Source organism: Geotrypetes seraphini, chromosome 3 (assembly GCF_902459505.1).
Source record: "Geotrypetes seraphini chromosome 3, aGeoSer1.1, whole genome shotgun sequence".
NCBI classification, from domain to species: Eukaryota; Metazoa; Chordata; class Amphibia; order Gymnophiona; family Dermophiidae; genus Geotrypetes; species Geotrypetes seraphini.
In genome coordinates, this window is record NC_047086.1 from 386614206 (window position 1) to 386631639 (window position 17434).

At 43.6% G+C, this 17434-nt stretch overlaps 1 protein-coding gene across 6 annotated transcripts in view; it reads right to left on the reverse strand.

Moving 5' to 3' along the window:
* PPM1B (protein phosphatase, Mg2+/Mn2+ dependent 1B) overlaps nt 1-14180 on the reverse strand; it is a 99006-nt gene extending 84826 nt beyond the window's left edge. The window contains exons 1-2 of one of the 6 annotated variants that reach the window (XM_033937438.1): nt 13575-13902; nt 11440-11562 (exon numbers count right to left, since the gene is read on the reverse strand). Coding sequence is in view for 1 of the 6 variants with exons in the window: in XM_033937436.1 (XP_033793327.1) it covers nt 13575-13590 (16 nt within the window). In the remaining 5 variants the exon portion in view is untranslated. Of the gene's footprint in view, nt 1-11439; nt 11563-13061; nt 13199-13574; nt 13903-14000 lie in introns of those variants that run through there. The other 5 variants (XM_033937440.1, XM_033937434.1, XM_033937437.1 and 2 more) reach the window with 5 other exon arrangements.
* Nucleotides 14181-17434: the final 3254 nt, after the last annotated feature.

Genomic DNA, 17434 nt, shown 5'->3' on the forward strand with positions numbered 1-17434 from the left:
GGAGCCATGCCAAACAGGGAAGTGGAGCCACCTCAAACCCCCCCAGAAGGTGCTGACCCAAGCCGTCAAGTGTAGCTGTACTCATTCAAAGAGGAAGCCATGAAAGTAGCCTTGAAAGTACCCTTGAAAATAAGTAAATTAGGAATTAGTGGTGAGGTTATGTCATGGTTTTCATCCTATCTATTGGGTAGGTTGTTTGTAGTACGGAGCGGACAAATAGTATCTGGGAAAAAAGGAGTGCCCCAGGGGTCTGCCTTGTCAGCCCTGTTGTTCAACCTATATGTGGCTACACTAGGAAAAATATTTTGAGTTAGAGGTCTACTATAGGTTGTATGCGGACAATATTCTTTGTTGAATGAGTACATGAAGTCAGTGAATGATTCAATGAGTGATCATGGATTACAACTGAATATTGGGAAATCTGAAGTGATGATAGTGAGTAATGATCAAGCTGAGAACCTTCCTGCTGAAATTCAGGTTCAAGTTGTAAACCTGAAAGCAAAAAGGGAGATGGTGACCTTGGGAGTATGTTTAGATTATACACTCTCAATGGAGAACATAAGACCAGTGGTCCATCATGCCTAGCAGTCCACTCCCACAGTGGCCCCTTAGGTCAAAAACCAGTGCCCTGAGACTAGTCTTACCTGCATATGTTCTGGTTCAGCAGGAACTTGTCTAACTTCGTCTTGAATCCCTGGAGGGAGTTTTCCCCTATAACAGCCTCCGGAAGAGCATTCTAGTTTTCCATCACTCTCTGGGTGAAGAACTTCCTCACATTTGTATGGAATCTATACCCTTTTAACTTTAGGGAGTGCCCTCTTGTTCTCCCTACCTTGGAGAGGGTGAACAACCTGTCTTTATCTATTAAGTCTATTCCTTTCAGTATCTTGAATGTTTCTATCATGTCCCCTTTCAGTCTTCTCTTTTCAAGGGATTAGAGGCCCAGTTTCTCTAATCTCTCGCGGTACGGCAGCTCCTCCAGCCCCCTAACCATTTTAGGCGCTCTTCTCTTTCGAGTAGTACCGTGTCCTTCTTCATGTACAGCGACCAGTACTGGACGCAGTATTCCAGGTGAGGGCGTACCATGGCATGATAACCTTCTCTGATCTGTTTGTGATCCCCTTCTTAATCATCCCTAGCATTCTGTTTGCCCTTTTCGCCGCCGCAGCACATTGCGCGGACGGCTTCATCGACTTGGTCGACCAAGTCTCTTTCCTGTTTCTTATACCCCGTGATTGTCTGCTAGGAATCATTGTGGCTTACATAAGATTAATTAGAACTCATAACAGTAACATCAAGCCCTGGATTGCAGTGAGAACCAACTTGTAAAACCAACTTGTTTATTTCATACAAGCAGAAGCTGTGGACCCAACACAGCACTGTGTTTCGGTGTCTGCATCAGGGGTAACTCGGTCCAACTAACATGCCAGAGTAACCAAAATCATTGAAATAAACAAGTTGGTTTTACATCAGTGTTCTTCAGTGGAGTGCTCATTGTCCGTTCCCACTGCCTTTTGTACTGTATAGAAAGTTGAAACAGGTTCTCAGGGTGATCCAGTGTGGATACTCACAACTGTGGACACTTTATCGATTGAAGCTGATGCTCCTTCCATATGATATTGTCGATCAGCAGTACAGGCATTAATCCTGTCACAGATTACTGTAATGCACTATACCTGGGATTTCCAGAGTTCAAATGTAAAACCTTGCAGCAAGATTGATTTTGGGAATCCCACATAGAGAGCACATTACTCCGTGTTGAAGCAGTTGCACTGGCTCCCAGTGGAACAAAGGATATATTTCAAGGTTCTATCAGTGGTGCATCAAAATTTGTATGGTTTTGTTCCTCTGAATTTTCAAACTCTATACCAACCGAGGAGATGCTTAAGGTCTGAAGGCACAGTGAGATTAATTTCGAGAAAGGAGAATACTGTCCGGTATGAAAAATCAAGAATAGCTCTGATATCGGTGGAGTAAAACAATGGAATCTCCTCCCTGGCATCCTGAGAACCTATTTGGATCGATTACAGTTTAAGCGAATGCTAAAAACTCAATTGTATATAGATGCCTTCCTCTGATGCTATGTGGAAGGGAGATGCTTAAAGAGGAATCTGAACTATGAATAATGCTCTTGATTCATTAACGATTGATGATATGTAATCCTACTGTAGTTTCCTGCTATTTTTAGTGGGTTAAATGTATGTACTGAAAGTATTGTTATGTTGTTCTTTGAATCATTGTGAATGTTTTATGCTACAAACCGCTTAGTTATAGGCAGTTAAGAAATTTTAGAAATAAATAAACAAACAGGGCAGTAGAGCCGCGCACTAAAGCCAAAGACGGAACCTTGCCAAACAGGCAAGAAGATCTGCGCTCCCCTGCTAACTAAGGAGCCATGCTAGACTGTCAGATGGAAAAAAGCTGGCCAACCAACGATGGAGCTGAGCTTGACATCTGAATCCAGAGCCAGACAAGCAGGAACCCCACATCCAAAATGGAGGAAGGTGGAATAGAGCACCACAGATGGGCCAAAGCCCAAACAAGAATCGGAAGCTGTGCAGACTGGGAGCTAAAGACAACTTGGCAAAAGAAGCTGCATTCTGGATCCAGAGACAGAACCCCGGTACCTATGCAGCCGAAGCTGCTCGTCGCATCCCAACATAGGAGCTGTGGCCGCAATGCAACCAAAGCCACCGAAGAAGCTGAGTGGAAGGGTAGGAGGATCCCCCTGTAGACTCCGCAGGGAAGAAATCAAAGAGTCACCCCTACCAGTTAAGTGCCATGCACAACCAATACAGAATAAGGAGAGGGCTGCATCAGACCTCCAGAAAAGGAGAACTCTAGAAAGATGACGAGACCAAACAGGAGGGAGGCTATATGCTCTAGGTCCCCAGTGGAGCTCATCTAGGAAGAGAACCAAAGCAAACAGACAAAAAGTGCCCTGCACTGCTGCAGAAGAGTAGCATGTGAGTAGTATCTCCAGAATCAGAGCCGTAGCTAGAATGGGAGATTATGGCAACCTGACAGAGGAAGCTATACCCTGGCAGCAGAAGCTGTGCTCTGGATCCACAGATGAAGCCTTGATACAGAGGTAGCTGTAGCAGCACATGCTGCTGTCTAGCAAGGCGATAGCGGCAGAAAACACCCCCAGAGCTTCTGTAGTAGAAAGAACCATGCCCTGCTGGAAGGGATATACAGTGGCACTGCACAAAACAAAGGTGATAACTCTGAAAGCCATAAAGCTGGGCAGGCTACAGCCAGGGTGCATCCCGAAAGGTTTGGTTTTTGTTTTTTTTTTTACAAAATGGCACCTGGTTAAGCTGTGATTTGAGGTGCCTTCCACCTTTTTTCTGTTTTATTTTCTGTTATTTTAGCATCCTTTACTTCATTTTTACTATTTTAGGTTATTTTATTCCTTTTAATTTGGTCTGATTCAATAATCATATTTATAATTTTAATCCTTTCTAACTGAACCACCCGTGCTTGGCCATTAATGGCAGAATTCTTCTATCTTACTCGCCTGCTATGCTTTCTATCTCTGCTTGGTGGACTTGTGTGGTGCGATGTGCCAGGAGTTTCTTCCAGTTGCTGCTGGTTTCCCCCTACTGCTGGTGGCTGCTCCTCAGGTGCACTTTGTCGAGCCATGTCCTTTGCGTTGGGGCAAAGTTTTCATCAGGCCTCCTGTCTTCCTTAGGCCATTGCGCCCATTGTCTGCCGGTGCCTGCAGCCCAGTGCTATGGGAGAGATGACGGCAGGAAGATCTCTGCTTCTCCCTGCTGATGGTCTTGACGTCGGGCCCTGCCCTGCACGCTGGGTGGGGTCTGCCTCGGCGACAGCCCGTTGACATATTCTCATTGTTGGAGGTTATCGGGAGATCATATGGCGCCGTCTGATGTCAGAGAAGGATCTGCTGTCAATTTTCTCTTCTTTGTTGTATCTACTTTTCTGTAACTGCATTGAACCGAAAGGCATTTTGCAGTATATAAATACTTATGTTATCTTAACATACACAGGCACCGTGCCGCCCTAGTCTGAGAAGGTCTCAGCGGAAGATGGCCCAAGCCAGGCTGACATTCCAAGCAATGTCCACCCACCAAGATCATTTCATGCAGCACCACACCAGAAGGCATGTAGGCCATACAAATAAACTGCTCCTGTACAGTCTGTGCATGCAAAAATACTATCGGCTGCTGTGGCCAAGGCTACAAAAGCAGCGACAACAGGGAAGGAACCACAGGTGGAGTAAACCACTCCATGGTAAGTCGCTTTAAAGGCAGCAGAGCAAAATGGGCCTGAAATCTGATAAATGACACATCTTCCCAAGACGAGATCAGAAAGCAAATGGGCAAGAAGGCACCTGCATCCCCACTCAAGAGCTCTCCGACAGTTAGGAGTGTTATGAGCAAGCAGGTAATGGCAGAATCTAAATACTCAGTGGGAGGCAGAGGCCAACCAGGAACCGAAAAGCGAAAGAGCACTGGGAACTGCCAAGACCAAGAGATGAAAATGGAGAAACTAACCCATAAACCGAGAATAACCAGGCAAGGAACCAGGGGCCAAACAGATTCCAAAAAGCATACTACGAAAGGATAGCTAGGGAGGAGAAACCACAAGCAGACCCTTGAGAAACAAATAATCAGAGACATAGCCTCAGAGCAAATTGGCTGCTCTGCTCCGTTCCCCTCGGAAAAGGTCTCGTGCGCACCCGGATAACACAACTTGCATAGCTAGCAATATACATTGCAGCAGGCCAGATGTTATAGTCCTAGGAGTATGGACCACCTAAAATGGTCACATAGAAGGCCCAGGACCTCCAGGCCAGGACAAGTCAGGAAGACGTCCAGAACTCGGCTTGAGATCAATGTGGAGTGTCCACTACCACAGATACCAGGTCAGATCCAGGCCCAGCGAGCTCAGAAATTTGCTTTCAACAAAGGCCAATCCAGGCCACAAATACCTGGCAAAAGCTCAAGGAGAAAACCAGATGTTATGATGGCCATCTTACACCCCCAGGGATCAAGCCCCAGATCAAGCTGAGAAACAGAAAAAGGGTTGTTGTTTTTTTTGCATCTAGGAAGACGGGGCTATGTCCCAAAGATAGCACTTTAGCTGTATCCCAAAGAGGCAGACATTTGCAGAGGAAGGGACAACAGCAACTAATCTGGCTGGTGCCTGGACATCGAAACCAGGGCCCACTGCAACCAGGTCTTGCCACCAGAGGAAATTAGGCAGCCTAAGCTGCACTGCATAGCTATCAACTCCCCCTGGGTGGGCTGCAGAAGAAACAGCACAATAGAGGAACAGGATTGTATTAAAAAAAAAAAAAAAAGGGCCTCTAAACCACCCTGAGATGCAGAGGCAGGAAAATCAATAAAGCTTGGCCTGTTAAACTGGAGAGAAACCCCCTTGGTGAACCCCCATCCCTAGAGCCAGGAGCAAGTGCAAGCCTCATGGGCTCTCCCCCTAACAAGGGGCCTGACAACCCATCTCCTCAACTGTCCGCCATAGACTCCCAACACTGGGGAACAGTTGATCACAGCCTGGACTTTGTTCTCCGCCTCTCATAGCGAGAGTAGCATATAACAAGTTTAGTGACCCTTAACAACCATTCCTGCCAAAATCACGGATAGTCAGCAAGAGCATGCTGTTAGCATACAAAAAAAACCCCAACCACAGATGTGATTACAAAGAAAACTTTGAGTCATGAGAAACCCAACAAACAGTGAAGTAGGAGGGCTACAGAAAAAAAAATCCAGAATGGATGGATTCCTTCTGCATAAGGCTCACAGCCATGGAGAGAACCCGCTTGTCTAGAATGACACACCTATTACACTGGAAAAAAGGGGGGGGAACTGTATTAGAAGCAAGAACCGGTAAAAGAACCAGTTGGACCGCTAGATGGCCAAGAGATAAGAGGACTCGGGGAAGACAAGCCCATAGTGGCAAGATTAAATTAATTCTTTGCTTCGGTCTTCATCAAGGAAGATGTGGGAGAAAATACTGGTGCCAGAAATGGTATTCAATGCCGATAAGTCAGAAAACCCAAAACAAATCTCTATAAATCTGGAAATGTAACAGGGCAATTTGACAAACTAAAGAGTAGCAAATCGCCTGGACTGGATGGTGTACAAACCAGAGTATTGATAGAATTGGGGGGGGGGAAAAAAAAAAGTGCAGAGCTATTGTTAGCAATTTGTAATTTATCTTTAAAATCCAACATAGTTCTTTAAGATTGGAGGGTAGCCAATGTAATGCTACTTTTTAAAAAGCTTCCAGAGGTGATCCAGAAATTATAGATCAGTGAGCCCAATATCAGTGCTAGGAAAAATGGTAGAGGCCGTTATACAAAATTACAAATCACATACATAAGCATGGATTTATGAGACAAAGCCAGTGTGCAGTGGCAGCTAAGAAAGCAAACAGAATATTAGGAATTAGGAAAGGAATGGAAAACAAAAATGAGAACCGTTACAATGCCTTTGTTATTGCTCCATAATGCACTACTACTAATCATTTTTATAGTGCTGAAAGGCATACACAGCGCTGTACCTCGAATACTGTGTGCAATTCTTGTCACTGCATCTCACTGTGTGCAATTCTTGTCACTGCACCTCAAAAAACAAACAAGGATTATAGCAGTACTTGAAAAGGTATAGAGAAGGGTGACAAAAGTAATAAAAAGGATGGAAAGACTTCCCTATGAGGCAAAGCTAAAGCGGCTAGGGCTTGTCAGCTTGGAGAAGAGATGGCTCCGAGGAGATAGGACAGAGATCTATAAAATACTGAGTGGAGTGCAACAGTAAACCACTTGTTTACTCTTTCCAAAAATACTAGAACTAGGGGGCATGCAATGAAGCTAAGAAGCAGTATATTTAAAACAAACCGGAGAAAATATTTCTTCACTCAGTGTGTAATTAAACTTGAATTCGTTGCCAGAGAATGTGGTTGGATAATTTCCTAAAAGAAGACCATAAGCCATTAAGATGGACTTAGGAAAATCTACTGCTTATTCCTAGGAGAAGCACCATAAAATGTTTTACTCTTTTGGGATTTTGCCATGTACTTGTGACCTGGATTAATCACTGTTGGAAACAAGATACTGGGCTTGATGGATCTTTGGTCTGTACCAGTATGACAACCCTTATGTCATGTCCCCAGAAACAGAGTCCGTTAGAGAATGACATGGGAACAAATTTTTCCCCGTCCCCGTGAGAACTCATTTTCCTGTCCCTGCCCCATTCCTGCAAGCTCCATCCTTAACTGCACATCTCAAACACTTTAAAATCATAAGTGTTTGAGGCTCGTGCAGTTAAGGCAGAGCTTACAGGAATGGGGCAGGAACAGTGACAAAACGCGCAGGGACGGGGAAACTGAGTTCCTCTGGGGACAGAGACAAATTTGTCCCCATGTCATTCTCTACTCTGAGCCCTTGCCTCACATTCAAGACCCCCTGAACCACCAGATATGTTCCACAGCACTGGAAACCACAAAACAGGGTCCCTGCCCACCACCTTGGGCCCTGCCCCTACCCCAAGAATGAAGGTTAGGCTATGATTAGTCTCAAGGGGACCTGTGCAGGATCTGCTTAATCATCTGGGTCAAGCTCTAGAGCCAAAAAGCCCAACAGGGCCCTATGGACCTCCCCCTATAGGGCCCAGGATGGAAAGGAATGGAAAAAAAAGCCCATCACATAACCAGGAATTTGTCCACCCTGTCTGAATGAATTGAAAGAGGATTCTAACTGCTTAAGTGCCTTGGCGGGCACATTTTGAGAGAAAAGACAGACTGAGTCCACATTTACACACTAAAAATAATCCATCTCTACCACATAGCAGATGTACACAGGCCTGTGACTGCCCTAGCCTACCTCCCTATTTAGGCTGGTTTTCATCAAGCTACACTAAAGTTTTTTTAGCATGGGCCAGCACGGTAAATGCTCCAATGTTCATAGAATTCCTATGAACATCATGAACTTCACATCAGACCACTTATCTCACCAGCATATGCTAAAAACCTCTACCTTAGATTGATAAAGAGGGGGTTAGTTCTCTACTATACTATTAGCCCCTGACAAATGGAATTGAACTAGTCAATCCAACTAATTTTTTTTTTTGGGGGGGGATATGTGATGTTGAAGCAAGCACTTTTGGAAAGCCTGGGAGCTGTAGGGGGAAACCCAAGGGGGGTTCACCCTAACAGGAAAAGAGGCAAAAGGAGTAAGGGGATGGGGACTCGCCTTCACACAGTGGCACTAAGAAGTGCAACTGGGGGCTTTGGAGCCAAGCTACAAGTTCAACCATATACGGTCCCAAGACTGTGAATTGGGACCAGCCAGACGCTACCAAAGCCAGATGAGTGGGTAACAAGGCCAGGGATAGTTGCACCATCAGCACAATCTACCACCTGCTGAAGATAGAGAAAAATACTGGCTTGTTCTAGAGAGCACCATAGCTTATGCTAGTGATGTCACTGGCAGAATTCAGTTCTCTCTACCTTTAGGGAGGGGAACATTTATTGGTTCAGAACAGTGGAGCAGACACTAAGAAAGCTGTGTTAAGCAATTAACAAGGTAGACAGTAGTATGGGCCCACACAAGTCTGTACTAATAAGGCAGCCATCTAGTAAAAAAAATATCCTGGATTAACTAACACAGAAGTGGAGGGATCCGGGTTTGAAATGGGCAAGCAGATGTGTGGCCAGCTGTGACAGCTATAAAACCAGAAGAGGCAAAAATCTGTCACAAGCCAAACAATAAACCACACAGTAGATCAAATTAATGAAGAGAAGTCTAATTTATTAAACCAATCACCCGATATGGCCACGTTTCACCCGCAGCCTGCGTCAGGGTGATTAGAACAAATCCCTGATAGTCAGCTGATCAGTACTACTACTTCCAAATGACAGCCTTTCATCTTCATAGAGCAGTGAAATACTGCCACTTTGAAGTACTGATCTGCTGTGTGGCTAGAACTGCCGACTAGCAGAGATTTGTTTGTTCTAATCTCCCTGTAGTTTCTACCTCAGACGAAAACTGGAGGTGAAATGTGGCCAGGTCAGGTGAGTGGTTTAATAAATCAGACTCTCTTCATTAATTTGATCTGCTATGTGGATTGTTTGGCTGTAACAGCTGGCACATGGCTCAGTACTACATGCTGTCACAACTGCCAATAGCACAGCTGACCTCACCCCATTTCAAAAGCAGACATCAAGTGCAGCTGCACTACCAGCAGTCTGGGTACACAGTGCACTGTAATTGGAGGTGTAGAGGCACCCACCCCCCACGATGGCCTCCCACATGCCAAACCTGCCCCTTGCAATTAAGTCCTGCACCCCAACAACAAAATATCACCCACCAATAGGTGGGCATCACCACCATTTTGGGTAATAGCATCAACTGAGGTGGCATCAAAGATGTTCACTGCTACCTGGGCCTCCACTTAGTTACAATCAAAGCCCCTAGGTAAGCAGGGTTTTGATGTCCATCAGGGAGTGTTGGCACGTATGCATCGAATCGAAGGGGGTGCACCACCACATCAGCTCCTATTTTATTTCTTGTCCATGGGTCTGCTCCATGTTAGTGCAGGAGCACCCACACTATCAGGCGCCACAGTGGCCATGCATTACCTGACTACTTGTACAGTAAAGGTAGGGAACATCCCCTGTATTTACTACACTGATTTTGCACTTACCACACATTAATTTTTGCATTACATGTGAAGCAGCACACTTTCAGTAAAAAGGCCCCTTTATTATCAAAACAATGTGCTGGTACTGCTGTCCTGCCTTGTGTAGCGATACATATTAAAGCACTAGAATTTTTCTAACTAACCCTGCAATTAAAATCAACTTCACTTGAGCATATTACGAGAGCAGGAAATGAGAAGATATACTAATTTACCAGATAAAAACATGGCATTAAAATGGGGGCTTTTTCTAAGCTGTGTTAGGTTTTTGTTTTTGCTGCATTAGTACCTAATGCAGGAAGTACTAAAGCATTCCATGTTAGTTCAGGGATATGCATGTAAACTGCATGCTATTTTTTTTTAGGGGGCATGCCAGGGGCAGACAGCGGGTATTCCTGCCCTAACCAGTTAGTGCATCTACATTACTGCACGCTATACGGGAGCCTTTACCACCTACAAAATGTGGCCTTAAATGTTTCCGCAGTCATTTTTAAAAATGGCTGTGCACTATTGGTCAACGTTAGATTGGTCAACCAGCGAAGAATGAGTACAACAAAGATATATTAGATACCCACTTTTTTTACCAGTTTGATGTTGGGTTCTCCAATGCAGCCTAGCGAAACATAGTCCATGTAGGCAGTGGCGTGGTAAGGGGAGCAGGTGCTATCTTGGTGGGTTCCCAACACGCAGTGGCATAGTAAGGGTAGGATGCGCCCAGGGCAGTACAACATCCCCCGCGCCCTCTTCTTCCCAACTCCCAACTCCCCACGCCACACTCCCTTCTCCCCCCCTCACATCTTTAAATCTTCACCAGCAGAAGCAACTTCTCCGGCCTGCTGCTTGCACTGGCCTGGCTCCCTTCTGAAATCACTTGGTGACAGAGAGAAAGCCATCACTGGCGCAAGCAGCAGGCCAGAGAAGCTGCTCATGGTGGCAGAGACTTAAAGAGGTTCAGGAGAGAGGGAGGGAGGGTGTGAGTGTGGTATGGAGGGCTGGGAAGAAGAAGGTGCAGGGGGATGTCGAACTGCCCCAGGCGCCTCCTACCCTTTACTAAGCCACTGAATGTCAGGAACCTGAATCTGTGAAGTTGGTTTGATTTACATTTTTTTGGAAAAAATCAATTAAGTGTGCCATAATTATACCTTGAGCCTGATATAGATAACAAAAGGTTTGCTTGTCGCTTGATCTCTGAGCACACAATTATAAAGTTGATATTTTTTTGTTTGATACTGTAGATAAGGTTGGGCGGGGCGTTTATCTGCAACATTAGAGTATGGTCATTAATGAAATAAACAGAAAAACAGGGTTTTTACAATCACAGTAAAAATGGGTTTAACACATGGGAAGGGCCTACATGAGGGCAAACAATGGCCATTTGTTACCACAGCTTAGTAAAGGACCCCTAAATTTTTTCTGAACATATATAGCAATAGCTTAAAAGAAAGGGAAAGAGCCTTTTTTACCTAAAAAACAATTTTCAGTTTTGACATCTAAAATCTCTTCAAATCTATCATTTTTTTATATACTTTGGAGAGCATACAAACAAGCATATTAGGAAAGAGTTCCGACATCATCTTGTTCTGTTACAAGAAGACTGGTTACCCAGTATTGCCTTTATAAAATGGTCATCATAGTATCAAACAGCACGTTACAACATGTTCTTTTTCAAGAACTGCCAATATCCATCTACAGAAGAATTCACCCTTTACATTAAATTCTAATTCACTCATATCATCAGGTTTTATCCCATACTTACACTGCACTGTCTGTCTAAAAGTTGTAACCCAGTTTGTTTAATCAAAAGCCAATACATTGTTTTTTCTTCACTTGTACTACGGGGCCCCGGTCATTCATGCTATTATTTGTCCATGCCTTCGTTCTATAATGAAAATGCCAAAGAAATTTGACCAAATACAGAAATAGATTAGTGAATGTTAACTATGAAGCACCTATAATTGCCCACAAGTTTTGTCATTTAAAAATGCACCATCATAGATTGTGAATATTCATTGCATCACAGAGGTGAGTTTCTTAAGCGCAAATGGTGATGGATTTTTTTTTTTTTTGCACAATACAACCCCATGAGGTTTAGATCTGGATATCAAGTGGTCTTTCTTTTATTTTACTCCCTTCTTGCAAATAATATCAGTTGACCAGTGCACACAGGGAATGAGGCAAGCTGGCCACAGTAGCAATTCCTATTAGAAAGCAGGTGGTAACATGGAGTCTGCCACAAGCTAGTTCCATAGATGCACTACTAGGAACAAATGGCATTGTATTTTGTTTTCTAGAAGAGCTGAAGTACCCTGAAGATATGCCAAAGGATGAAAGGTTGAGGTCTGTTCAAGAATTTGACACTTTGAATTGCAGAAAGTGTTTTAAGCCTATATGGGTGTGTTTGGGATCATCCAAAAACAAATTCACACTTATAAATTATCAGCACTATGCACACTGTGGAAATAAAAACACATTGTTAGGCTACAAAAAGAGGCACATGATGAACATTTAATGGCCTGCCAGGAAAATATCGCTTTTATTTACCATTTTTGATGGTTCATATGTTTTGATATCCTAGTCTTGTATTTGTTTCTTATGGGCTTTTATTAACAAACTTTAAATTAAAGCCTTTCTGGATTCCTTACCTGGTCGTTCTATAATATAAAGCTCTTAAAAGTTTAACACGTTGCTTATTTTCTTAAAGTCTGCATATGCTGCTTAACATTTTTAAAAATCCCACTGTTTTATCAGAATTGAAGACTTCTACCATGAAGTCAGTCCCACAAAGTGAAAATGATACATGTTTGGCAGCAAGATTCTCGCCGAATTCAGCTCAGGATGGATTTTCTAACTGATCTGAACTCAGCCAACTCTATGGCATACCACAGAGGAATTAAAATGGGCCATCAGTTAGGCCTCCAACTGACCTTCCTTCCCCATCATCACTAATCTCACTTTCAGACAGTGTAAACACTGGCCTGAGGGGTAAGTATTCACAAAGTAACTATCCTCCTCTCCTCCCAATAGATTTTACAGAACTACAAACCAGTGGCTTAAGCTCTTTGAGCCCTACTAGGTACTTCATTTCAAATCCCTTTTCATTCAACCTCTCTCTCAATGATCAAAACAATATTGTGATTTTCGTTAGGAAGACAAGCTTATTTGGGGGAAAAAAGGGTCTGTTTATTACTAGTAAGGACAAATATGAAACAAGCAAGCAAGAATATTTAAGATACACAAATATAACAGTAACCTAAAAGTACTTTAAATCCTATCCTTCATTAAGTAATAAAAGTTACTAAATCGTGGTCTGAATTGGAATTTATAAAGAAAGACGAGAAGAAGAAAATACTTTATATATATATACACACACAGACATACCTCAACCACCATTAATACCACGAAAAGGTCTTATACACGACGAGAGCATCAATCGATCGCCGCTTCAAGAGTTACAAAACAGCGGCCACAACAATCACACCAACAGCCCAAGCAGCAGAACCATTGAGCACCCCCCTCCCCGAATTAAATACCCTCACGTCGCCATTTAACTCCCCAATACAGGCACCAAAACCTCCCTTTTTAAAATCTGCTCCTAGCGCGGGCTCTCCGCCCCAGGAGGCAGCTACGACGGCGGGCCCGTGGCCCCGAACGGCTCCCGCCGAAACCCCCAAGAACCCAGCGCGGTCTAAGGCGCCGAAAACGGGCCCTAGCTCTCTCCTCCGGCTACCCTCCCCGGGCCTAGCAAGGGAAGAGACTCCGCCGCAACGCGCCTTCCCGCTTCGCTGGTCGGTAAGCCTCCGCCAGCGAACAAGGGCCGCCGACCTGCCTTCCCCAGCCCATCTCGTCCGGTTAAGAGCAACCCCCCACGCCCCTGGCTCGCTCGCCGCTTACCAAACTTTTCTCTCATTCGGCTTTCACGCTAAAGAAACATGTCCGCGCCATGGAACGGCCTCTCCGCCGCCCGTTTAACTTCTCGCAGCAACTGCTGGGGCAAAACGGAACGGGGAGAGGGGGAGAGCGAGACAATCTTCTACGCCTTTCGATTGGCCAGGCAGCTGCCAAAGAGGGCGAAGCCCATTGGGTCCGAGAGCTGTCAAGGAAAATGCCGTTAAGGATCTCAGCTCCGTGCCCCTGAAAGCCTTCCAATGGGCGAGCAGGTACTTTGGGATTCCGGAGATTATTGGCTACTGCGGCCGTCCATCAATGCGCACTTCAATGCAGTTATATACTTCCTAAAACCAGAGGTAAGTTGCTTCTACGGTTTATTTTATCAGTATGTGATCAGTACAGTTTCTGAGGTTCCATTATTTATTTTACCTTATGCGTCTTACCGAAGGGAAGCAAAAAGTGGATAAAGAGTAAAAGCGGAGTATTGTTGAAGTTTTGAAACGCAACCGAACTCGAATGGGCGGGATTTGTTGAATTGGTCGTTACCTCTCCTCTAACATCATTGGTTAATGCAGTTGATTGATGTTCCCTGGAACTAATGGGTGAAAGCATGGGGCAGAGAAAGCGCTGGAGAAAGACGAGATGTGGGAATGTCAATTTGTTTTCGTCAATGAGAGAGAAATGGAGGGCGGAGGGCTGATTGAGGAGAGATCGGTTAAATGCCCGTATGTAACAAAAAAATGAAATCATCACTGACCAATCAGCAGGGACAATGACGTCAGCCATAAACCAAAACAACTAGTTTAACCTGTCAGTCACAGAATTCGGAGGCGAGTACATGTGTTGACTAGTATTCACTGACTCGGGTTTGTACTGTATTTATTTATGTGTTTCCATTTGCTCAGCACACAATACACTTTAGTAAGTATATGTCATTTAATTTCTTTTTGGTGTGGGGTTACCTCAGGCCAGAAAAAAGGGATTACACAACCATAGCATGGTTTACATTCTGGAAACTGATCCTCACCTGATATTTTTATTCTTTCCAACCCAAAAGGAAGTTGGAAAGAATTATACAAAAGGGGGCAAGAATGTTTGTTTGTCTGTCCTGATGGGGAGCAAAATAATTATCTGAAAATTTATTGCAATGGCATGAAATTTAGCACAGGAGAAAACTGGTAAAAAGACACAAGTTTGGAGAAATGGTCCAAACAAGACTGGAGCTCCTGAGATATCAGCCCCCCCCCCCCCCCACACACACACACACACAAAAAATTATCCAGTGCATTTGTATGGGAGAAGTTCCAGTTTCTGTAGCAGAAAATTACTACTACTATTATTTATCATTTCTATAGCACCAATAGGCTTACACTGCGCTGTACAACATATTTAAGAGATGGTCCCTGCTCAGTCAATCTAAATTAACAGACAACAGAACAACTAGGAGCTTAATGAGTTTCTCAGGATGCTTAGGGTGAAGGTGTTATGAATTAAATGCATTCTTGGTGGGCTTTTACTCTTGAAGAGGGTACCATATGGCTCCAGTAAAAGGAGGATAGATTGAGACATCTGGAATTTACTTCTACTAAAAGCAATGAGTCAGACTAGACCGGGGATTCCAGAGAAATGAGCCTCCCCCAAAATAGATTGATGTATGCATATGGCCCAATGCATTTCTATAGAACATAAGAACATAAGAACATAAGCAGTGCCTCCCCCGGGTCAGACCACAGGTCCATCCCGCCCAGCAGTCCGCTCCCGCGGCGGCCCAAAACAGGTCAAGGAAAAGGAGTTCCTGTTTTTATAGCATAGAAACTTAGAATAAGAAAATAAGAATAGCCTTACTGGATCAAACCAATGGTCCATCTAGCCCAGTATCCCTTCTTCATGGTGGCCAATCCAGGTCACAAGTACTTGGCAAAAGCCCAAATAGTAGCAATATTCCATGCTACAATCCAGAGCAAGCAGTGGAGTCTGTTTCAATAGCAGACTGTGGAATTTTCCTCCAGGAACTTGTCCAAACCTTTTTTTAAAACCAGTTATGTTAACCGCTCATACCACATCCTCTGACAACACGTTCCAGAGCTTAACTATTCTCTCAGTTGCAAAATATATCCTCCTATTGGTTTTAAAAGTATTTCCCTGTAACTTCATCAAATGCTACCTAGTCTTTGTAATTTTTGATGGAGTAAAAAATTGATCCACTTGTACCCTTTCTATACCACTCAGGATTTTGTAGACCTCAATCAAATCTCCTCTCAGCCAACTCTTTACCAAGCTGAAGAGCCCTAACCTCTTTAACCTTTCCTCATACAAGAGGAGTTCCATCCCATTTATCATCTTGATCGCTCTTCTTTGAACCTTTTCTAGTTCTTCTATATCTCTTTTGAGATAAGGCCACGGGGTTGCGAAGTTAAGGGCTAGATCCTGTACTGACGATAGCAAAACCAGTTTTACTGATTTTGCAATCGTTCCCCCAACCTCGACCCGATTCACTAAACTGCTGCCCAATCAATCTCCTATCCGATCCAATCCAACCCATGCAAATTAGTAAAACCTCATGCAAAATAGCCAAGCGATTAATTCACTAACAATTGCTTGGCTATTTTGAATCAGGTTTTACTATCCTAAAACCCAACTGCTACAGACCTGTCGGTAACTGTGTTACTGACAGGTCTGCCGTTTTTTTGACAGGTCTGCCTGTCTTTTTTATTCTTTTTTTTTTTCATGGCACAGATATTTTGCGTGCGTTACACATGCAAAATATCTGGCCCAAAAATGAATAAAAGATAGGCAGACCTGTCAAAAAACTGCCACCCCCCCCCCCTGACAAACGCCCCCCCTCTGCAACCCACAAATGGCAAGAGGGATGCCCACTCCCTCCTGCCACCAGCCGCTCTGCCCGACGCTGCCCTCCCTGCCCGTGCAAATATGGCAGGAAGGATGCCAACTACCTCCTGCTGTTGGGACCCCCTCTCCCCCGAACTTACCCGTCGCTGATCCTCCTCCCTGCCCTCATTTTCCCCCTGCCCTCAATGAGGCAGAAGTGACATTCTATAAAATGATGCTTTCTGCCACAGACCCCTGAGTGGACCAAAGTGGTTTGTAAATTTAATGATTGGTATGTTTTGTATAGACTCACTGATGTACAACATCATAGATTGGAGAAATTTGGCCGTATTTGGCATTGTTATGAGTGTTGGAAACAAGTTTGGGTGGTTTGAGTGCTATACTGTACTGTGTTTTTGATCCTGGGAACACTGAAGAAACCCTATGCTCCTTTTTGTTTTTGCTGTGCTTATCTTGCTTGCTATTCATTTATTTTTATTTTCAATAAAAATATTATAAATTTTTTAAAACGCCTCAAAGTGGTCCGAAAAAATGGACCGTGCTCAAAAAGTCCAAAGTTTAGTCTTCTGTGGCCCCTGTAATAATGAAGTTATCCCCATCAAATTTTGTCTGTTATTTTGTGCCATGACTGTTCTCAAATATACAATTTCAGCTTATTAACTTATATTGTTACTTTATAATTTCAATATAAAGTTTTAGTTTTTTCAAAAAATGTCAAAAATTGAGTATTTTTAACCAGTGTTTTTAAAAAAATATATATTCTGGAAAAATTTTCAAACTATTAGAGCATGTTTCAGACTTCCTTTGGAATCTCTTTATTGTGTACATATAGATAGCAGCTTTCTGAAATTGCTATTTCCACACATGCAATATATACCTGTATACTGTACACATGGAGATGTTTCAAAATAACCTTCCTAATGTACCTAGAAGATTCTAGATGTATGACAAAATCCTTCATAAGAGATTCATCAGAAAATTAAAAAGTCTGGGCTTCCAAAATGGCTATGTTA